The sequence below is a fragment of the Pleurodeles waltl genome, chromosome 3_1 (genome assembly GCF_031143425.1).
Source record: "Pleurodeles waltl isolate 20211129_DDA chromosome 3_1, aPleWal1.hap1.20221129, whole genome shotgun sequence".
Taxonomy (NCBI): domain Eukaryota; kingdom Metazoa; phylum Chordata; class Amphibia; order Caudata; family Salamandridae; genus Pleurodeles; species Pleurodeles waltl.
The window spans coordinates 1637447171-1637470638 of record NC_090440.1 but is presented as its reverse complement, the minus strand read 5'-3'; the positions used below and the strand labels follow the sequence as shown (position 1 = coordinate 1637470638).

At 43.8% G+C, this 23468-nt stretch overlaps 1 protein-coding gene across 2 annotated transcripts in view; it reads right to left on the bottom strand.

Moving 5' to 3' along the window:
- GAD1 (glutamate decarboxylase 1) overlaps positions 1-23468 on the bottom strand; it is a 257259-nt gene that overhangs the window by 14182 nt on the left and 219609 nt on the right. For both annotated transcript variants that reach the window (XM_069225317.1, XM_069225318.1), the window contains 2 exons: positions 22349-22456; positions 12138-12227 (listed from right to left, as the gene is read on the bottom strand). In XM_069225317.1, the coding sequence (XP_069081418.1) occupies positions 12138-12227; positions 22349-22456 (198 nt within the window). The remainder of the gene's footprint in view (positions 1-12137; positions 12228-22348; positions 22457-23468) is intronic.

The following is a 23468-nucleotide window of genomic DNA, read 5'->3' as shown; positions in this document are numbered from 1 at the left end:
AAGACTCTTCCAGCTTTGGCTGAGTCTCCTGGCCTGTGGGCTGGGGGGGGCTTGTGTAAAGAAATGGCTCCCTGTTGCAGTTACCCCCCACTTTTTGCCTGATGCTGATGCTGACTTGACTGAGAAGTGTGCTGGGACCCTGCTAACCAGGCCCCAACACCAGTGTTCTTTCACCTAAAATGTACCATTGATCCCACAATTGGCACACCCTGGCATCCAGATAAGTCCCTTGTAACTGGTACCTCTGGTACCAAGGGCCCTGATGCCAAGGAAGGTCTCTAAGGGCTGCAGCATGTGTTATGCCACCCTAGAGACCCCTCACTCAGCACAGACACACTGCTTACAAGCCTGTGTGTGCTAGTGAGAACAAAATGAGTAAGTCGACATGGCACTCCCCTCAGGGTGCCATGCCAGCCTCTCACTGCCTATGCAGTATAGGTAAGACACCCCTCTAGCAGGCCTTACAGCCCCAAGGCAGGGTGCACTATACCATAGGTGAGGGTACCAGTGCATGAGCACTGTACCCCTACAGTGTCTAAGCAAAACCTTAGACATTGTAAGTGCAGGGTAGCCATAAGAGTATATGGTCTGGGAGTCTGTTTTACACGAACTCCACAGCACCATAATGGCTACACTGAAAACTGGGAAGTTTGGTATCAAACTTCTCAGCACAATAAATGCACACTGATGCCAGTGTACATTTTATTGTAAAATACACCACAGAGGGCACCTTAGAGGTGCCCCCTGAAACTTAACCGACTGTCTGTGTAGGCTGACTAGTTCCAGCAGCCTGCCACACTAGAGACATGTTGCTGGCCCCATGGGGAGAGTGCCTTTGTCACTCTGAGGCCAGTAACAAAGCCTGCACTGGGTGGAGATGCTAACACCTCCCCCAGGCAGGAGCTGTAACACCTGGCGGTGAGCCTCACAGGCTCACCCCTTTGTCACAGCCCAGCAGGGCACTCCAGCTTAGTGGAGTTGCCCGCCCCCTCCGGCCACGGCCCCCACTTTTGGCGGCAAGGCTGGAGGGAACAAAGAAAGCAACAAGGAGGAGTCACTGGCCAGTCAGGACAGCCCCTAAGGTGTCCTGAGCTGAGGTGACTCTAACTTTTAGAAATCCTCCATCTTGCAGATGGAGGATTCCCCCAATAGGGTTAGGATTGTGACCCCCTCCCCTTGGGAGGAGGCACAAAGAGGGTGTACCCACCCTCAGGGCTAGTAGCCATAGGCTACTAACCCCCCAGACCTAAACACGCCCTTAAATTTAGTATTTAAGGGCTACCCTGAACCCTAGAAAATTAGATTCCTGCAACAACAAGAAGAAGGACTGCCCAGCTGAAAACCCCTGCAGAGGAAGACCAGAAGACAACAACTGCCTTGGCTCCAGAAACTCACCGGCCTGTCTCCTGCCTTCCAAAGAACTCTGCTCCAGCGACGCCTTCCAAAGGGACCAGCGACCTCTGAATCCTCTGAGGACTGCCCTGCTTCGACAACGACAAGAAACTCCCGAGGACAGCGGACCTGCTCCAAAAAGACTGCAACTTTGTTTCAAGAAGCAGCTTTAAAGAACCCTGCAACTCCCCGCAAGAAGCGTGAGACTTGCAACACTGCACCCGGCGACCCCGACTCGGCTGGTGGAGAACCAACACCTCAGGGAGGACCCCCGGACTACTCTACGACTGTGAGTACCAAAACCTGTCCCCCCTGAGCCCCCACAGCGCCGCCTGCAGAGGGAATCCCGAGGCTTCCCCTGACCGCGACTCTCTGAAACCTAAGTCCCGACGCCTGGAAAAGACCCTGCACCTGCAGCCCCCAGGACCTGAAGGACCGGACTTTCACTGCAGAAGTGACCCCCAGGAGTCCCTCTCCCTTGCCCAAGTGGAGGTTTCCCCGAGGAAGCCCCCCCTTGCCTGCCTGCAGCGCTGAAGAGATCCCTTGATCTCTCATTGACTAACATTGCGAACCCGACGCTTGTTCTAACACTGCACCCGGCCGCCCCCGCGCCGCTGAGGGTGAAATTTCTGTGTGGGCTTGTGTCCCCCCCGGTGCCCTACAAAACCCCCCTGGTCTGCCCTCCGAAGACGCGGGTACTTACCTGCAAGCAGACCGGAACCGGGGCACCCCCTTCTCTCCATTCTAGCCTATGCGTTTTGGGCACCACTTTGAACTCTGCACCTGACCGGCCCTGAGCTGCTGGTGTGGTGACTTTGGGGTTGCTCTGAACCCCCAACGGTGGGCTACCTTGGACCAAGAACTGAACCCTGTAAGTGTCTTACTTACCTGGTAAAACTAACAAAAACTTACCTCCCCCAGGAACTGTGAAAATTGCACTGTGTCCACTTTTGAAATAGCTATTTGTGAATAACTTGAAAAGTATACATGCAATTGAAATGATTCAAAGTTCCTAATGTACTTACCTGCAATACCTTTCAAACAAGATATTACATGTTAAATTTGAACCTGTGGTTCTTAAAATAAACTAAGAAAAGATATTTTTCTATAACAAAACCTATTGGCTGGATTTGTCTCTGAGTGTGTGTACCTCATTTATTGTCTATGTGTATGTACAACAAATGCTTAACACTACTCCTTGGATAAGCCTACTGCTCGACCACACTACCACAAAATAGAGCATTAGTATTATCTATTTTTACCACTATTTTACCTCTAAGGGGAACCCTTGGACTCTGTGCATGCTATTCCTTACTTTGAAATAGCACATACAGAGCCAACTTCCTACAGGGCCCACTTCACCAATCTCGCTTTATTGTTTGCTAAGCATCTCTTCACCAGGTACTGGAGAGCCCAACAACCCCTAGTACTTTCCCAATGGCACAAGGCACTTCTCTGCTGAGGGGAGGCAGAAAGCACTGCTCTATATTGGGAGGAAGCTTGGCGCCTCCGGAAATGCCCAATCGCAGTGGCCTGGGGTACCATGCTTACCCAATTTTAGGAGCTGGGTCAAGACCTCCTCCTACATTCCCTGTGATACATAGCCGTCCCCCAACTTCACTAGTTTTGCATTCCCTTCCGTACTAGCCCAGCATCTTTCTCCCCTCTGACAATGCCAGGAAGGGTAACCATGCTACCCAAGCAGCTACCGCCACAGCTATCCCTGCTTCTTACAACCCCTCCCCATCTCTTTTCTCCTGTATATTGCTTTGACAACCTCACTCACACCATTTCCCTTTGTTGTTGCCCCCTCCTTGAGATTTCCCTAGTTTCCTCATCCCTCTTGTTGACAACAGAGGTTTTTCATACTACTTCCACTACCATGGGGCACCAGGGATCAGCACCTACTTCCCTCGTACGGTGTAGTGCTCAAACCATGGTATTGTACAATCTGAAATGTTTGTCTCTGACTATGTCCATTGTTGTTTGAACTGCTTCCATACTTGACACAACAAACTAAAACCTCAATAAAGTAAGTTTAAAAAACAAATAGTCTAAGAATTACACATTTATTATTGATTTCATATTCTTCATTTCACTTACCACCTCTTATTTTTTAGAATCTGAACAAATATGCTGTGGGGTTTCTGAAAGTGAATGATATCCCCAAAAAATAATCAACATGAGAAAAAGTCTTGTTCCTTTATATTATATTCAAACAAGACTGCTTTCATTTTTTGCCTATATGTTATAATACAGTGGCTGTGTCTGATGTCATTTTGATAGGGGGGAAGAGAAAAATGCTTACAAAATGGCTAATGGTGGCCTCTCACGGATTATGTAATCATAAAGTATGTTTTAGAGCAAAATACCTTGCGGTGAACACTTACAAAATGTGTTCAGCCTTTAATAACTTATCTTAGTTGTGCATATTCCTGTCCCAAAGTCATAATATGCGGTGATCCAGTGCTTACAGAGTCAAGTAAAGCACACAAAATAAATTAGCATATGGGTGGAGTATGAATGCGATGATGTGAAAACATCATCTTTCAATGACATAGACAAAATGGGCCTTCTGTGTTAATTGAAGGGTCAGCATTGTGGCTTATCGGCCTTTGGCCATTTTGAGTATTCTCTGGATGTAGGAGATACTATAGGGCATCCATAAGAAAATGAGTTGTAATTGTGAGTCTGACGGTATTCTAGGTTTTTTGATTGTAGATTACAGAAACACCATAGATTATGTGAAAAAAAGATATACCAATAGGATGCAAGGGATATCACTGTCTTGAGAATAATTACCCAATATATGGTACATAGAGTTCAGCTTGCCTTGATGACGGTGGAGATGTGTTTGGAACTTGGGGCCTCATTTAGGAGGTCCTTGTGCCACCGGAGCTTTTGGTGACGCTTCAGTGGCAATGTGCCCTGCTCCATATTTACAAGGCAGTGTTAAGCCACTTTTTGTAGCTTGTAAATATGGAATGCCCATGCAGTTTTCTGCGGCAAAGGGTCGTGCAATGGATGTTGCTGTGGATGTACCCATGCAACACTCATTGCTTTTTTGACGCTGCCCCAGATTTATGAGAAATCCTAAACCTGAGGTAGCGCCAAAAAGTACCCCTTCCCCAGGGGTGGCCTCAGAGTGGTGAAACAAGGAGAAATACTTTTATTTCTCCTCGTTTTTTCCTCTTTCTATGTGTGCTGCATGCTGTGTATAGTTTAAAGCTCATAGAAATCTGATATGATTTCATGGAGGTGTGTCTTCAGAAAAAAACTTATTTCTATGTATTGTAGAAAGATCACTGTAGCACAAGGCTTGCCCTTAACAATCACTATGTGCTTGTGCAGAAGTGTCTCCGCATAACTTATGCATGGCTCAAAGGTGCACTAATAGGTTTGACAAGACACGGTTTAACTCCCAAAGAGGAGTAGGATTTTTAACTGCCACAAATACTTTCTTAAGGACTCTCCAGCCTCAAACAAAATGACAACTTGATCAGTAGGGTTGTGAAGGATAGTGATACTGTGAAGTGGACATTTATGAAAGAACATTGTAAGCTACATTTTGTTTAATACAAGACGTAAGGTAATGCCCTTTCTTCCTTGGACCTCCCCAAACCCCAGATGCAGAACCTCATCCACTTGAGAGTGTATAATGCTATGTTGGAAGTATGTTTTGTGTCCAGTTGGAAAAGTACATATTTATGGAATTCAAGAGCCAGGCACTAACTGTAAATGCTAGTGCAGTGACCTGCCTAGTGCTCTAAACACACAATTCTTCTGTGGAAGTCTAGAGGATCTATGAACCACCAACATCATTCTTATTTCATCCTGTTTTATCTTAATGACCACTCTTGGGATCATGGATATTCAATCAATCAATCAATCAATCAGGGATTTGTAAAGCGTGGCTACTCACCCGTGAGGGTCTCAAGGTGCTGGGGGGACAGGGGGGTGCTGAGGATCAGATGAAGAGCCAGTTCTTGAGGTCCTACCCGAACTGTGACAGGGTGAGAGAGTGCCTGAGGTAGAAAAGGATCTTCCTCCGGCTGTGGTTTTCCGGATGCAGGGATGTTGGCGAGGGCCTGGTTGGCGGAGCGGAGTTGTCTGGCAGGAGTGTAGAAGGAGAGTCTGTGGTTGAGGTAGGCTGGTCTGGCATTGTGTAGGGCCTTGTAGGCATGGGTCAGGAGGTTGAAGGCGATTCTCTTGTCGATAGGCAGCCAGTGTAGGTCTCTTAGCAGGGCGGAGATGTGGCTGTGTCATGGTGCATTCTTGATGAGACGGGCCGGAGGCGTTCTGGATGTGTTGTAGTCTTTTCCGGGTCTTGGTGGTGGTTCCGGCTTAGAGTGCATTGCCGTAGTTGAGGCCTGGGTGACTATCCTATTGGCTTCGGTGGGGATCCACTTGTAGATTTTTCGAAGCATGCACAGGGTGTGGAAGCAACCCGATGAGACTGCACTCCATTGAGAGCGATGAGTCTTGCAGGAATGGTAGGTGGGTGTAGGGTCGTTTCTGAGGGCGGTGGGCACCCAGGACTCGTCCCAGGCAGAGGGTGTGGAGCCGAGAATGAGGACTTCTGTTTTGTCTGAGTTCAGTTAGTGGAAATGTGTAAAGGCGTGTTAATGACCAGTTCATCAAAAGCACATTCCCCTTTCGTCCATTCTGGTCATGGAGCAGTGGTTCTCAGAGTGGTGAAAAATCTATTCACACCATTCCTCGGTGATGGTGATTTGATCAACAACATTGCAACAGACTGCTCATCTGTGTCCTTCTGAAGGGATTTCTGAAAGGCTTGCTCCTTTTTTACTCTTGAGAGATAGATTTTTGTGATTGGGAAGTCCGAGCAATCAGCCAATGCTACACTGTTTGTGGAAGAGGATCTTTTACCAGGTTCAATTCCCCACCTATCAAAGTTTTGTGGTGAAAAATTAGAACAGCAATCTAGAGATCGGGCTGTGGAAGTCCGTCTTGTTTCCTACAAGGGTTTATACTGAGCCTACAAGTACCACCTAAAACTGTAATGTACGTTTTGCAAACACGTATCTACCGAGGGGTCTAACCATCCATATATCACACATACACATAGATTGACTCATGCAACAGTATACTGACCCCCTCCTTTCCAATGTTCCAAGGAGAATGTTGAGATGTCAGTCTTGCATACATATTTGCAGGCATAAAACACATTTCCTACCCAGTTCTGTTTTAGCTACCTGTTTTCCTGTTTCATAACGTTGGTTTCATGAGTTACTGCAAAATCTGGGAATTTTGTCAACCCATTTATGTTGAGTGAGGTTACTTTTAAAGATGGTGACATGCTGTCTATGAGAGATTTATGAGGAACAGAATTATATTGCTTATTAAACTAAGAACTATCTGGGGAGAAGCACAATGCAATATTATTCTTAATGTTTGGTGTTAGCTCATTACAATCCTGGATAGGTGAGTGTAAAATATGTGTGTTATCTAATGTTAAGGAAGATGGAATGGATTAGAGGCAGTGATGGTCTTAATGAGTTGGAGGGTGAGACCTCTCACAGTGTGTGCAATTGTCCTACTAGATGCAAAATAGGAATATAATAGGTTAGATTACTGTTATTATAATATAGCCTGAAGGGAAACCGTGATCTGTCAATCTGCAAGAGATTAGAAGCATCCAACAAGGACTACTGGCCCACTTTTACCTCTTAATTATTTCTGAGTCATAAAAATTGAACGGGGGGATATATATATATATATATATATAATCTCCAAGGTGGGAACACATGATTAACATCTCTGTTTTGACAAACATGATGGAGAAATAAATCTGTGACATGCTCTCCATCATGTCTAGGAGGCAAACCAAAAATGCAAAGAGGAACGGTTAATAGTTCACCAATAATTTGCTAGTGGAATACAGTTCATCATTAGGTTCGTAACAACATTTACGAACAACAACAGTTCGTAATTAGGTGAGAGCACCTGTAGTCTATGTGCGTGATGGAATTCGGGGTTTCAAGTGTTACATTCAGGAACTCAGGCAGGAAATATTTATTTTGTTCTATTTTCTAGGTCTATGACCTTTTGAATCATGTTCTATATCGCCTGGCCTGATTCTGAAAGTGTATCTAATAGTTTTCAGTAGAATCTAATTTTGGGCGGAAGAAGACAATATCTGCCTTTCAGGATTGTACCTCAGAGTTGCTCTGGTCACTGCAGGGTTGGACTGAGACAGAAAACAGGCACGGGCACAAAAATAAAAGTGGGCCACATTAGTAAATTGGATAGCTACAAAAAATGGCCCACGTTTGCAAACTGGGGCAGTTTTGAACTTGTAAGGACACGCTGTTTTGCAAGTTATGGAAGACTGCATGGATCTGAACTTGATGCAGGCAATGTTAGTTTTATTATCAGGGAAATCAACAGTAAAACCACCCTATCAGATCATAAAACAGGCCCACAAACTTTTAGAAAACCGGCTCACAAACATACCTGTCAGACCAGCCCACTGGGCACTGCCGGATTGCCCAGTTAGCCAGTCCGACCCTAGGGCACTTCTGCCTCCACTGTTCAAATAAGAAGTTTTATATCTACCAATTATTTAAAAAAAAATCCCATGATGGATTTGAGAAATGATGTGGTGTCCATCATCGCTTGGTCGTATTAATGTTAACTACTGCCGTTGAGAAAATCTGTTGGTGTCCTGGTTTTGCCTTAGACACAGAGGACCACTGTGGTCGCTCACAGAACGGAGCACAAAAGTGCAATACTACGGTGCATCATTTTTGACATCTGGAGCAACGAGGAGGTCTTAACATCTCTTGTCTTCACAACTCACTACAAGCATTACTATGGTCTAAATCAAATCTAGTCAATTAGTTATGCATTGCAAAAATAAAGTCCTGAGCAAAACTGAGTGTCCCGCAGCAGAATGAACTACAAAAAAATCTTCACAGTAGCATCAGCTCCAACTACTCTGCTGGGAACACCATGCTAGCCAGTTTGCTCCACATTAGCAGTAATGGCCGTCACCATTTTTCATATCTAGCTCTGTTTTTATGGTGGTGTGAAAGTTTGGTCGATAGGTGCATCAATAAAGGATAACTCAAACGGGGCCCAAATTATAGGACATTTGTCCTCCGCATACACTTGACATGTGCCATATGGGAACTGATGTTACACCAATGCAGTCTTCACAAGCAACGTGCTCCTCTGTTGGCATTGGGACAATTAGTTGAAGCAGCCACCAGCCCACTTGTCCACATTCCTGATAGCAAAACTGGCTGCTACTATAATTCATGTCCAGTTCTCTTTCTATATGAATGGGGATATTTGGTCAGTGTGCGCATCCATAAAAGACATCACAAGTAGGACCCAAATTATGGGACAGATACCTCTGCTATTCTTGTTTCCTCTCCAGGTGCCAGAAATGAATGGTAGGTATTCCAGTACATAACTCTCAGGGGTGCCCTCTTCAGCTGAAGCAGGGCCTAATAGTTCCAGCGGCCATTCACTCACCAATCTTTTCAATAGCACCAAATCCACCACTGCCATAGGCAAGGTGTAGAGGTCTTTGGAGTTCTATTAGGGGTTCTCACTTTGGGTCCCAGTTTCCCATGTCAGTGTCCACTACACCTCTGGTTTGGTCGTCAGTCACAACACTTCGCAGCTCCAGCATCAATACCTGAAGGGAAGGGGATCTGTCCAATTATTGTCTCTTCCCCTGTATATTGACACTACATGGGGTGTTTAGCAACAATTGTCATTGTTGGGGAGTTTTGTTGTGCCCGTATGTCCACTTATCTCATTGTGGTCCTGCTTTTCCAAGGGGGTTCTAAGGGAATGCACTCATGCTCATAGACGCTAAGCCCCACATCCACCTTCCTAATGTTAATCACATGAAAATATGCATCTTCTTGGTAGTCAGAGGAGGCAATGTCGGATTTCAATTAATGTAACCAGAACAGATAGTTTAAACACTGAAGGGTCAGGCCTTCCCACAGCTTTACTGTTTCACCAGCCTCATGCAATAAAACAAATGCATAAATAAAAAATATATGCATATATACATACATATTGGTGCTTGATATCAGTCCTCTTCCTCCTTTGGTCTGCCCAGCTTTCATTCACAATTTACTTATGCTCACCACGCTAGATAATGGGTTAGCCACTTCATCCAGTGACTCTTGTGCAATATAAGTGAGGGAATTTTTTCCTGATGAAATCAGGTCACATCCGCCTAAAAAAGGGTTTACTATATTGCCAAGACTCTGGGGGTAAGAATGTATTTTGACAGTACTTCTTTCTTTCGATTCTTTACCCTTTTAATTTGTCAGTCCCCTTTGTTTGCTTGAATTATGTCTTCAGGTTAGTTGGAGCCAATAGTACCATATCTTTGCATCAATAAGAATTCTATTTTCCTGTAATGTGCAATAAAATCAAAAGGGGGTGCTATACCTATTGTGAGCACACAAGCTAGGAAGCACTCACACTGCTCTTTTAAAATTAGATCCAGTATTTATTTTAAAAAAATGTCAAACGATACTATTTAGGTGGTGTCATGTTTCTTTTTTTGTTCTTTTATTTTATGGCATATGCTTGCAATACAAAATAAAAGAAAATATCCACACACAAATTCGTGTCAGCCCGACAAGGGCAGGCTTGCTGGCTTTGCCAGTGCTTGTTCATTTTTAAAGTCAACCTTGTATGTTTAAACTGTTTCTTCAAGTTACAGTAATTGGAAATTGTATCTTTGTTTTTGCACTAGTAATGATCACATGTTTCTGTAATGAACATTAAAACGAAAAAAGGGCTTCTACATTTGTAAAGATGCCTGCTCGGAACCACCAATACAGTACTATTAATATTTAAAATGCAATGGTTAGCTATTTTAAATGTAACATTTTATTGTAAGTACATGACCCCCAAGTTCAGGCTACAATATGTTTTTTAGTTTTTCCTTTTTTGTATAACATCCTTGCAATAAAATCATAACCAGTGCACCAATTTGCCATAATATATTGGCTTTTTCAATGCTTGTCCTTTCTCCTGTCCTCACTGCTTATTCAGCACGACATTGTTTCCAAGTAATAAGTGACTGGTAAATTGATTTTTTTCCCAAAAACACACGCATTTTGGGTTGGTTAGAACGGTGATATCAGAATTTGGGAATGTCGACTTTTTTCAGTTCAGTTATTTTTATTTTGAATTTTAGACTCCTCGTGAACCCCGATCAGTGTTAGTTAATTTCGTCATCATAATTTCAGAGTTTTCTTATTGAAATGTTGGGTTTTTAATGTTTGCTTTTGATATTATTATGTCTAACAACTCTATTGGGAAAGTACAAATCTTATGTCTTCTTGGTGAAATATCTAACAGGTGAAAAGATGTTAGGAAATATCATGTGTTTTGATAATCAAAAATGCATGCCTTGAGAGAGCTACTCGACAGTTGGAGAGAAAGAACAATCTGAGAAAAATTATACTTGCTTTTGAGGTAAGAGTCTGGCTTTCTGGATTGCAATACCAGTTACGTTTTTTATCGCGGTCTGCCACAAGAGGCAAAGGAAGTCTTGCTGAAGCTCTCTCTTAAAAGCCAGGAGAGTCAACATTCCAATGATCTTTGTTCAAAGCAACAGTCGGGCCTTTAATACTGGAGCAGGCCTTTAATGGCTGGAAGAACCTGCTACGGCGGGCTCTAAGACCAGTGGTAGTGCAGGTAGATTGTGCGTGAATACTGAGCTGGTGAAGACCAACTACTCTTACCTGCCTCATCCATTTTGACAAGTGTTACGATGATGGCAGCAATGGAGATTATTGTGAGGAGTAAGTCTACTCTACTGTACCAATACCTTCATTAGAAGCAGTGGCACCGGATCGGGACTTGATTAGGACGTAGGCACTCAGTAACCATTCTTGAGGTAATGGTGTCCATTTTTGGGCTTGGTGATCAAACAATAGTTTTGATATTGGAAGGCTATGTTAACCATAAGCTGTCTGGGTACGTCTTGTTCTTTCTGCTTTGATTTCTGATTGAAATAGTAGTACCTCTTCTGTACTGTGTTATATTCCTGATCTCGGGTGGAAATGTGAGGTGGTGACATTTCTCACATCTTAATTTAACTTCAAGCTGTTCTTAGTATGACTGCTCCTCCTCCCTGATCTTCTAACAACATAGTGGTATCTTCTTCGTATTCTGTGTTGTATTCGTAAAGTTGGATGGAAACGTGAGGTGGTGACAGTTATTGCATCCTAAGTTAGCATCCGGAGTGATCTGACTCCCCCATTCAAATTCTGAGATGGTTGTGCCTCTTCAGTATTATAAACAAGAATTTGTCAAAAAAGCATTGAGATCTATGTAAGCTGTCTTGATGTAACATTATTCCTTTGCCAGGGATCTTTTATTAAATAGATCTAAGAATGTTAGACCCTTTGATACAGGGCATTAATCATTTAGTTCCGTCAACAATGCTAAATGCATAAAGGAAAAGCAGCCCACCATCAACACATTTGCCATAGCAAACTACTCTGCTATCATTCTGTTCCTTTGGCAATACAGCACTGAAAGTAATTCTCTAGGTGTTGTCATTGCTTACAGGTGAGCTAGGCAGGGGATAAAGACCCATAAGACAAAATTAGGATTACTTCTCAGATATTCACTTTTCACCTGATAAAATAATGAATGTGATTAAGACATAACACAAAGTGTATTTGGTAAAGCAATACCAGTTCATTATTTTACATGGAATTGTAATTACATACCCTATGTAGCTTTTCTTTTCGTTCTTCATTGCGGGGCATATTCCGGAGACTTGGTGGGATATACCAAAAGCATACATTTGTGTGTTCGGGCTGCAAAAAAATAACATATTATGGCATTTGGATGTATAGTCTCACACACACAGAAAAACACACATGCATACACACAAACAGGCTTGTTTACTTTAAAGGCAAAATATGAAGGTGCTGACAGTTGCATAGCACTCTGTGAATTACAATTCTTGAAAAGGGTTGACATCCATTACAATTTTTACAACATCCAAAAGTCAATGAAACTGCTTTGAGAGTACAATTCCATGTCAAGCCCAAATACCTTACTCATCATTAGGATGCAAAAGGCACTCAATTAGATGGCTGTAGATATAACCTTGAAGAAAACAGGCACTGAGATACTCCATAAATGTGTTACATATATTAAATGCTTAAATTATGACTGAGATGCCAAATAGTAGCATTTTGGTTGGCCTATACATGCACAGGTGTCCCACTGCCATATACGGAGAAGACAATGTCTGCAAGTTCTCTGCAGGCAACCAGCAGCAACAGAATTCAGCCCAAGAGACATTTACCAATGTACTCAACTAAATTACCAACAAGACATTCTTTCATTTTGTGCACCTCTGCACCTATTGTCTTATGTCTTCATTGTTTATGAGTAAGAAGAAAGTCCACAGGCGGCCACCTAGGTATTGTCACCTCTATGACCACTGAATTCTATTGATCACATTATATTTACAAAGCATTGTTGGCTCTTAAGTGTTCAGTAAATGAGCACCTTGGTATAACCTAAAGCTATGGTTGAATCAACATGTAATTTGTGGAAGTGATAAACCGCATTTCCATTAGCAGACTTGTTCTCAAACTGTGCACAACAGGTAAACATGTCAAGTCCCCTTACGTTCCCACCTGTTATGATGCCCATCAAGGACTTGTCCTCTCACACCTTCTGTTGACTGTGTACATGAGGTGAGGTGATAAAAGACATTAACATAACCAATCACCAAGATGCTGATGCACATCAGCCTTATTTCGAAGTGAATGTGGAACAAGATTATTTCATGTTGTTGACTGCCTAAGTGAAATGCACAGCCTTATATCTCATCACCTGAAACTGAGCCATCAACTCCCTGAACAGGACTGAATGTTTGCTCTTAATACTATTAGTGACGGAAAGCCACATTCTGAACACCACTCTGCCAGCTGATCTCCACATCAAATTTGTGGTAAAAAGTGCCCAATGCTAACTTCGCTTGTTGAGGACATTAAAGATCATAATCCAATGTCAGACTTGTGTTCAGTGGCCCAGGCCTAAGTCTTTTCATGAGCCTCAAAAGAGGTTTAGAACCACTGAAAGCAGAACACGCAGACAACACACAACAGTGCTGTTGATCCCGGGCGTATGGTGCTCTGACCACATGTCTCTGGTCTTTTTTTTTTGGTTACACTGGCTCCCAATAAAATCAATTAGTATATTCAAGGTGGCCTATCTAATTTTCATGGACAGCCACTACAACACCCCAAAATACCTGGTCAACAAATATACAATATAAGGAGGATTTTGACACTTTCACTGTAAGTATCTGTCCATCCTAAAACATATGATAATATAAATCCTGAAGCATTTTTTCTCAAGCTAGAACCCATACATCTGGAAAGCTCTCTCCCTGAACTGTGTTGTCCCCCTCTTTCCTAATAGTCCTAGTGGTTGAGAAGCTCTGAGCTCGTAATACTTAACACAAACTGAGACAATGCCAATTTGGAACTTGGAGAATGGTTGAAACTTCTAGACCATGGTGTGCATTTGCTGAGCAGAACCAGCCACAAACTCTCAACCATCTGTCTCCTTGTTGCTTCCTCCACTAGCCACTCCGGTTTCTAGCACACTTATGGCTAACATTGAACAGATGTCAGTTTTTACTGATACTTGATCCTCTTTCTGAATGTATCTCAGTCCATGGCCAAACAACTAGCCTCTACCAAAGTTCTTTCTGTGGAATCCTTAAAACCCCTCAAAGCTACACTGAATTATGTGCTGTTGTTTTCTTACACATGCTAATGTGTCTTGGAGTTATTGTGCCTTGACTCTGCAACACACTGGGAAAACATGACTGCTGCCACCTGTCTCACGACTTTTCAATTTGTACTGTGCAAAGGGCTGTCTCTTTCCACAAAACAGCAACATCCATAAACTAGGGTTACGCTCAAGCAAATAATAGTGGCATAATAAGGAGGGTCGTTTGACATTTTTCCCGGTCAACTACCAACTATTCACATTGGCCCAGTCTTCTCCCTATCATCATCTGTTCTTTGGTACCCAATCAAATGCCAGACACATCTCCCAAAATGTTGGCCCTTCCCTTATTCTACAGATAATTTGAACTCTGATGCTGCTGCTTATGAGTTGAAAAAGGACCTTGTTGACTGTAAATCCTCCCAAAATTAAGTCACCACCCTAATATGGAGATTGAATGGTAAAAAAAACATTTACAAAGTCAATGACAATAAGATGTAAAGGGAGTCAGATCAGTGTCCCTCTCATTACCCACCAAGGATGTGCTTCAAGCACTGTTGACGCTCATTACGAGTGCCCCAGATTTGCACCTTGCAACTCTACCCCTTACCGAACTTACTCCTGCTGGTGTAAAGGTAATGTTGAGGGTGGGGGTGGAGTTTCTGGATATTGCAAGCCCTGAAGTTCCATTTAGAAATTAGGAATTACCTGGGACAGTCATTTTACCCTGGACTTTCACCTGGGGATTTTAGCTGTCCTCTGGTGAAGCTATCAGTGTGAGGGAGGAAACTACATTAGTGGGTTTTCCTTTCTATTTGACTCTTACTCCAGAAATTGGAGACATTTCTGTAAGGGAACAGGGTAACTTTAAAAGTCTTTTATCTTAGATGCTTAAAGTTTTGTAACAAAGAGTTTTCTCTATGCACATACAGGAGTTATACATGACACTACATGGTGATGTAAGGAGCCACTTGCTACATGAGCTTTTTCTAAACTATGGCTATTTCAATTTATCAGTGTCTTAATAGACACACACACAAAACAGACAGCAAAATGTTTAATCCATTTGGAATTTCCCTAAAGGACAATTTAAAATGAAGTGGGACATTTGATATGTGTTACATTTCCTACTGTTGAGTTGGGATATGTGATTGGGCTCTCAAAGAAACAGACTGGGTTTCTATACTGAGATGGTGTGGGTGTCACCATTTGTGAAGCCAGCACCTTCTCCCAACACAATAATGCTTCCACCCAAAACAGAGGAAGGGCAGCTTGGCTCATACCTGGTGTTCAGGTGCCCTGCCCCCTACTCAACTGTTAAGATGGGCAAACCACAGGAAAGCATTTTCCCAAACAAACTTTCCGATACTCAGGTTCACAAGTCAGGAAATTGGCCTTGGGAGAAAAGTGAGGCATAATGTAGGGAATTTCCTTTATCAATCAATCAATCAATCAATCAATCAATCAGGATTTATAAAGTGCAGTTAAACACCCAATGGGGTTTCCAGGTGCTTGCAGGTCTCCGAGGCATATTTGAAGAGCCAGGTCTTGAGAGCCATTCTGAATTCGGGAAGTGAGGTGATGGTCTGGAGGTGCGTCAGGAGGCTGTTCCAGGTTTTTGCAATGTGAGAGAAGGTGCGTCCTACACTTCTGCTTCTGTAGATGCAGGGAGTATAAGCAAGTGAAAGGGAGGCAGAGTGTAGTCTTTTTGACGGTTTGTGGAAGTTCAGGCTGTGGTTATTGTATGTGGGTCCTTGGTTGTGTAGAGCCTTGTGTGCGTGGGCCAGTAGCTTGAATTGGCATCTCTTCTGTACGGGGAACAGTGGAGTTGCCTGAAGTGTGGTGTGATATGGGTTAGTCGGGGAAGGCCCTGTATAAGTCTGGTTGCAACGTTCTGTATGGTCTGAAGCCCCTATAGAAAGTGTGTGGTGATTCCTACTTAGAGGGTGTTGCCATAGTCCAGTCAGCTTGTGATGAGGGCCTGTGTCACGGTGCATCACGTCTGTAGGGGTAGCCACTTGAAGATCTTATGTAGCATGCACAAAGGGAGGAAGCAGGCAGAGAAGATGGCGTTGATCTGTGATTTCATGCTGAGCTTGCTGTCAATGATGATTCCAAGGTTCCTGGCATGGTCGTAGGGAGTGGGTGCGGGTCCTAGGTCTGATGGCCACCAGGAGTTGTTCCATGTGTTGCTGCTATTGTCAAATATCAGTACTTCTGTCTTGTCTGTGTTCAGCTGCAGGCAGTTGTTCTTCATCCAATCAGCTATGCTTGTCATGCATCTGTGGAAGTTGGTTCTGGTGGTGGAGGGGTCATCAATGAGAGAGAGGATGAGTTGGGTGTTGTCTGAGTTGGAAGTTATGTTGAGACCGTGGAATCTGACGATGTTGGCCAGCAGGGTCATATATGCGTTGAAGAACGTGGGCGAAGGGATGAGCCCTGGAGGACACTGCAGGTGATCTCCTTGGGTTCAGAGTTGAAAGGAGGGAGGTGGATCCTCTGAGTTATTCCTGTGAGGAGTCTTTTGATCTGCATGTGGTGGGATACGGTGTTGAAAGTTGCAGAGAGGTCAAAGAGGATCAAAGCTGCTGTTTCTCCTCAGTTGAGGAGGGTTTGGATGTCGTCAGTGGCTGCAATCACAGCAGTTTGTGCTGTGATTGCTGCGGAAGCCAGACTGGGAGGAGTTGACTATCTGGTTCTGCAACAGGTATGTCATGAGTTGCTTATTGATGATCTTTTTTAGTACCTTCGCTGGGAATGGGAGCAGGGAGATTGGAAGGTAGTTTTTGGATTTGCTGGGGTCGGCGGAGGTTTTTTTTTTTGTAGTGGTCTCACTTGGGCATGTTTTCAAGCATCAGGAAATGTTGCCGAAGTGATAGAGGTGTTGAGCAGGGTGGTGAGTTCCTGGCCGATCCTTTGGTTTTCAAGGTTGAAGATGTGGTGCGGACATGGGTCTGTGGGAGCTCCTGAGTGGATGGATTTCACGGTGAAGGTGATGTCCTCGGTGGAGAGTATGTTCCAGGTGGTCAGTGTGTGGTTCGTGTCGGTTATTGTGGTGACGTATCGATCAATAAAGACCGTAGTTGTGGGTTGGGGTTTGAAGTTTCTGTATATGGTTGCAATCTTGTTGTGGTAGAAGTGTACAAGGTTGTTGCACAGCTCCTGTGAGGGTGTGATGTTGTTTTCGCTGGCAGCCGGGTTGGAGAATTCCTTAACGATGTTGAAAAGTCCCTTGGTGTTGTTGCCACTGGTTTCCATGCACGCATCAAGAGCTGGCTTCTTTGTTGCCCTCAGCAGGCGCTGGTAGAGGTTGAGGGAGGTCTTGAAGGCTTCTCTGTCGGAGGAATCCTTACTGGCGCGCCATCTCCTCTCCAGCTGTTTGCTGTCTCGTTTTGCTGTTTTGAGTTCTTGGGTGTACCAGCTGGCTTTTCTGGAGGGTTTTCTCTGGTTATTGCTCTTGATACGGAGGATGCTGCTGGCGCAATTGGTGATCCAGGTGTTGAAGTTTTTCACTCCCTGTTCGAGGTTGGTGGTGATAGTGCGGTTGGAGGTGCTGAGGGCATTTGCCCAGCTGGTCTCTGAGATTTTGTTCCACCTCCAGTGGGGGGTGCTGGACATCATAGGGGTGGAGGTGCGGGGGCTGGAGATGCTGAAGTGGATGATGGATTGATCTGTCCATATGAGTTCTGTGACGTGGCTGTATTTGACACGGTTTCTGGAGGTGAAAATGGGGTCCAGCGTGTGTCCTGTGATGCATGTAGGGTCATGGATGATCTGGGTCAATCCGAGGCTACTCATACTGTCAAGGAGGTGTTCAGTGTTGTTGTGTTCTATGTGGAAATTTAGGCCGCTGAGGAAGATGCAGTCCTTGGAGTCTAAGGCTATGGGTGCAATAAAGTCTGAGATGGTGTTGCAGAAGCGGGAGCATGGGCCTGGGGGTTGGTATGCAAGCGGGCCTCTGGTGGTTGTTTTGTCATCCATGTGGAGCATGAACTTGAGATGCTCCATGGGGTGGTGGTGTTGTCGGTGGTGTTTGTGCACTATATAGTTTCTTTGTGGATGATGGCTGTTACTCCTCCCGGCTTCTTAGTGTGGTCCTGGTAAAGGATTTTATATCCATCAGGGATTGCTGTGGCAATGTCTGGGGCGGATGTGGGCTTGAGACAGGTCTCAATAAGAAAGACCATATCGGGTGCGAGGGTGGCGATGAGGTCCCATAATTCGGTGTAATGCTTACATAGAGAGTGTGTGTTGAGAAGGGTGCATGCGAGTTGGTGTTTTTGTTCAGGTGGTGTCTGTGGTGTGTCTGGGATGGGGCTGGTCGGTGAGCTGGTTTGTGTGCTGTCGCAAATGAAGTGGCAGTGGGTTCAGGTGAAAGGCCCTAATGTGGAGCATGGGTTGGTGCAGTGGAAGCGTTTGTTGTGACGTCCGGGGTTCAGGGTGTAGAGCTCGGCAATGGTGTATCTTCGGGGGCGGAGGGAACCAGCAGTTGTGGTGCTGAGCATGGTCCAGGCGCATACGTGCACAGACTGGCTTGCCTTTGGAGCACTTTCGGAGTGGCAGTGACACTCCTGCTGTGTGGTTATACTGCGGCCTACATTAAGTGGGTCCTGGGGTGGGCGTGGCTTCTGTTGGCGGGAAGAATGGTGAGTGTGAAAGCCCGGTCAGGAAAACCCTGGAGGGAAATCCCGGGCAGCTGCAGTGACACTGGATCAGTCTGGAACAAGCAGGAACTGGAAGCCACAGGTAAGTGGCAGCCTAGGTGTCCAGGTGGCTACCATTTCTGATATGACAATAGCAAAATTATGCAGTTTAAAAAAGCTTCTGTTAGTCCTGGTAGTCATTTTAAGGGATCTGAATTCCACAAAACTAGGTTATGTATTTTCTTCTTGAATGTCAATATCTAGGCCATTACCTTGAACATTGTTTAAGGTCAAACTCACATTGCCTGCTAAACAGCTACTTTCTTAACTAAGATCCTGCAGGATGGAAGACGACTTCTACGGCAGTGCTGCCTGCACTGACATTCCATACCCACGGCTGCTAGAATTTGTCTGAAACATTGCTTGGAACTTGCCATCTTGGTAACCGAGTTCCAAGAATCCTTGAAGAACAATTCTTGGCAGCTGTCTTGTCGCAGGCCTTCAAGGATATAATCAATGAATAATTTACCTACTCATCACTGTGTCAAATAAGCAGAGATGCTTTTGCCTCAAACCATCTATCTGGGTACTTTGCCTGTAACACAGTATTAGTATCACATTGAGGCACTGACAAGTACTCTGCAGTAAGCTGCCATTTGGTGATATTGTCAAAGAAGAAATGTGAAGTGTGTGTTGTGATTGTTTCCAGAATCTGAAATGCACAGTTCAGGTGCCGCAGAGAAGGAAGTATATGACAACTGGCTTGCCTGAATCGAGCCACACCAATTGTTCGAGGAACCTAACCTCGATCTGCTTGGCTACCTAAAGGAGAAAGGACTTAGATGCACAAACCCTAGGTATGTCCCAAGGTAAATTTTCTTTGTTGTTCAAGTGTTTTCAACCAGCCACCCTGCTCTCAGCCCTGTAATCCTATTCTAGGATTGTGGCTCACTGGCTTCTCTGAATAATAATTAACACCCCCAATACAAAAAAATCCCTAGCTCCCTCTGCATAGCAGAAAAAAGGTGCACTAAATTGTAATCTCCTGATCTACAGGCTATGTCCTCTCTTTACTTCATCTATGAACCGGCTTAACTTCAGGCTGTGTTATTCTCCCACCACAACCTCAGTTTTCTGCTTTTTCTTCATTGTCATGGGCTGAACTCTTTTTACTGTATTTCACCATATGTCACTATTTTTAAACCTCTAAAATTGGTTGGTGGTACAGTTTTCTCCATCACACCCAACTCATCACTTTAGCAAAAATTTGAAATCTTCAAAATCTTCTTAACACTTTAACCCTCATTACGAGTCTGGTGGTCACTAGACCGTCAGATTCGTGGATGGTCCGATCGCCACATCACAACCCTGGCAGTCGGGCCGCCAGAGAACCACCACCTCCACCAGGATCGGAGATCCCAGCGGTCTGGCGGTTGCAGCAGTCCTTATCCGGCAAGGCAGTGCTGCTTGCAGCGCTGCCCTGGGGATAACGACCCCCTTCTCCACCCGTGTTTTCATGACGGTAGCACCGCCATGAAAATGCTGGCAGAGAACTGGTGCAGGGGGCCTTAGGAGGGGGGCCCCTGCACTGCCCATGCCTGGGCATGGGCAGTGTAGGGGTGCCCCTGGCCAGCACCCTCACAATGTTCACTGTCTGCTTTGCAGACAGTGAACTTTGCAAGGGTGCTGGGGCACCCTGTGCCCTACTGCATTGCCGCTAGCTCGAATATGAGCTGGAGACAATGCTGTACGCTGTTTCCCGCTAGGCCAGCGGGCAGAAACTCAGATTTCCACCCACTGACCTAGCGGGAAACTCGTAATGGGGCCGGCAGGGAGGTAGCCAGTGTGGGGACAACCTCTCTGTCGGAAGTTCAGCGGATGGTTTTCACCGTCCGCCAAATCCCTAATCAGTCCCTTTGTGTTTAATCTGCAACTTTTATACATAAAATATTTAGAACAATTAAAGAAGTTTTGCTGAAAGCACAAGATGCGCTTGCACAGAGCAAATGTAATCGTTAAGGGAATCAGTGTGTGCTGGGTCTAATTTGAAAGTGCTGCATGCATGTGCAAAAATACAGACACCTGGTGGTTTCAACTTCATTTGCTGACCCCTATAACGTATTCACAAGACCACTTTTAAGCAGTGCACTAATACTGCCAATATAGTTCATAGTGGGAGTGTCTCACAGCACAATCCTCCTTGACACTGTCCCACTTAAAATGAGAGATGAAGATCATGGTCTATGAACATTGTCTGTAAATACATGGAAGGAGGAGGTCACCCTAAAGTGAAGCAATGCTGCCAGGTTTGTGTGGTCCATAATTGTTAGCATTTGAGCATAAGATTGTGCATCATCCCTGAAATCATCCTGCAACCTAAAATGCAAGTTGAGAAACCCTTGCATCATTCCTAAGTTCTTTTGACCCTTATAATTACTCGGGTCCCGATTTCTGCACCTGCAAATGGGCAATGGCTGTGCTACTCTAAATGCTCTATGGTGCCTAATGCTGGTACAGCTATGTTTCATTTTGGGTCCAGCAATGCAACTCCTGTGTCCCTTTTAGATTTTAGCTCCCCAAACTAGAAAAATACTTGGAAGACACAGCCTGGATATGTAACACAAAATGCATGCACTAGTGTTGAACACTATGGGACAGATTTATCAATATTTTGCGATGTTGCAAAGTTGTAAAAAATAGTGCAAACTGGCACAAAGTGTTGATTTGATATTTACTTTCCAGCATAAAACAAGTTGCAATTTCTTTGCACTACTTTACATTAAGGGGTGTCCCATCGGTGGTACAAACAGCGTTCTCACTATGGTGCAAAGCAGTATGCCTTGCATGTGGCTACTGTTAGTGCATATGAGAGCATATGTGTTATTAACAAGTGCTTTTTTCATCCTCTTGCTGATTTACTTTTGTTTTCATTACTAGCAATGCTTCATTGTAGCATTAGACAAAAACATTTGTCAGTAACACACACTACATAATAGTGTTCACAGACAGGAGCATAGCTATCATTAGTGTAGTAGAAACAGTAGCGCCAAACCAGGGGTGTGAGAGACCCACTACACTTCAATGATGCCTGCTTTTTACTATCCAACAGAATGGCAGAGGGTCCCATTTTCCTTGCTTGCATAAAGGCCTATGGCACCCCTTTCCACACCCGTTGACATGAAAAATAAGCTGTTCATTATTATTAATTCAGATTATTAATTTGTTTTAAAAATCAAGGTATATCAAATGCATTTGTTATAATGTTTAAATGCCACATTGTAGAATTCTGGGGCAATGAAACTGCACTATCTATTGGAACAAAAAAAGTAAAAACATAACATCACGATGTTATATATCTGAAGAGAACACATCTTGAATAAAGAAAACATAATTTCACAATGTTATATATCTAAAGAAGACAGATGGCAGTTCAGTAAATTATGCAATGTACAGAGTGAGGTGTTGTCAAGAACTAGATTTTCTAAAGCACTCTTTTATTTAATTCCAAGGCTCTCTTTTCATCAGAAGAAAACGCCTACCTCTCCAGGGAACACCATTTCATATTCTTCTCTGTTGTTAATTTTAGAATACAGGTACTCAGAAAGCTCTAAACACTTGTTTATCTGGTTTTCAAATCCCACCGTGCCCTGTTTGAACACAAAAAGAACATTCTTGTAAATACAATTTTCCCTTCTTTTGTTTAGCATGCATGTGGTACAGATAAGGGAAATTCGATTGAAATACAAGCTTTAACATGGCATTCAAACTGACAGACTATTGTTTGCGATCTCTGCCTACCACCTATCAAAGAAAAGCTCCAATGTATTATAGAATGAAACATTTTGCAACACGAAACAAACCATAAGTATGTAGCATTCAAATAAATACTATTCACTAAAAATAAAGATGAATTTACTTTTGCACTAATAACAGTAGTTCAACCAGCTCAATGTTACATATGGGGCTGGGCTGCATACAAATACATGTGGGCACATTAATATGTTCATAGAAGTCTAGGCCCAGGCCAGTGATTAGGAGTGGGTACAACTTAAATTCTGCCTATGAATTTTACAAGCTTTACACTTTACGAACGTTACAAAGGTGCGTAAGCTTCACTTTGCCTCTCGGCAAACGTTTGGGCAGAAAGGTTTTTACAAAACAAAATTCTTGAAAAAACATTTGAAAAAATATTCACCCACTAAAAATGAAACTTTCTTCTTTAAAACCTCACACACAATAATTTTCCCTCACTTTAAACACGGAGACCTTTACAGATGTTGCAAGCTTATGAACAAAACTTGTAGCTTGAGGAGGAAAAACTTCGCAACTTCACACACACTATGTGATAAAGTGACCTTAGATTGACATCTCACCATGAATGGAGCAGGAAGGAGGCAGCAGGTGGAAAAGCACTGAAGGATAACGAGTGTTTGTGGCTATACTAAGATATTCAAAGTATTCTTTTTAAAAGGTCTTGCTCACTACTCTGAAGTACATCTGTCATTGTACAGCTAGCTGTTCAGGCTTGTAAGAAATGTGACTTCAGAAACCCCATCCCTCAGTTATACTTGGGTATCACTTTGCTTTTCCTGCACAATGAAACCACCATACTGTAACTACATGAACGTAATCTCAATGGCTTCTATCAATTTCTTTCAG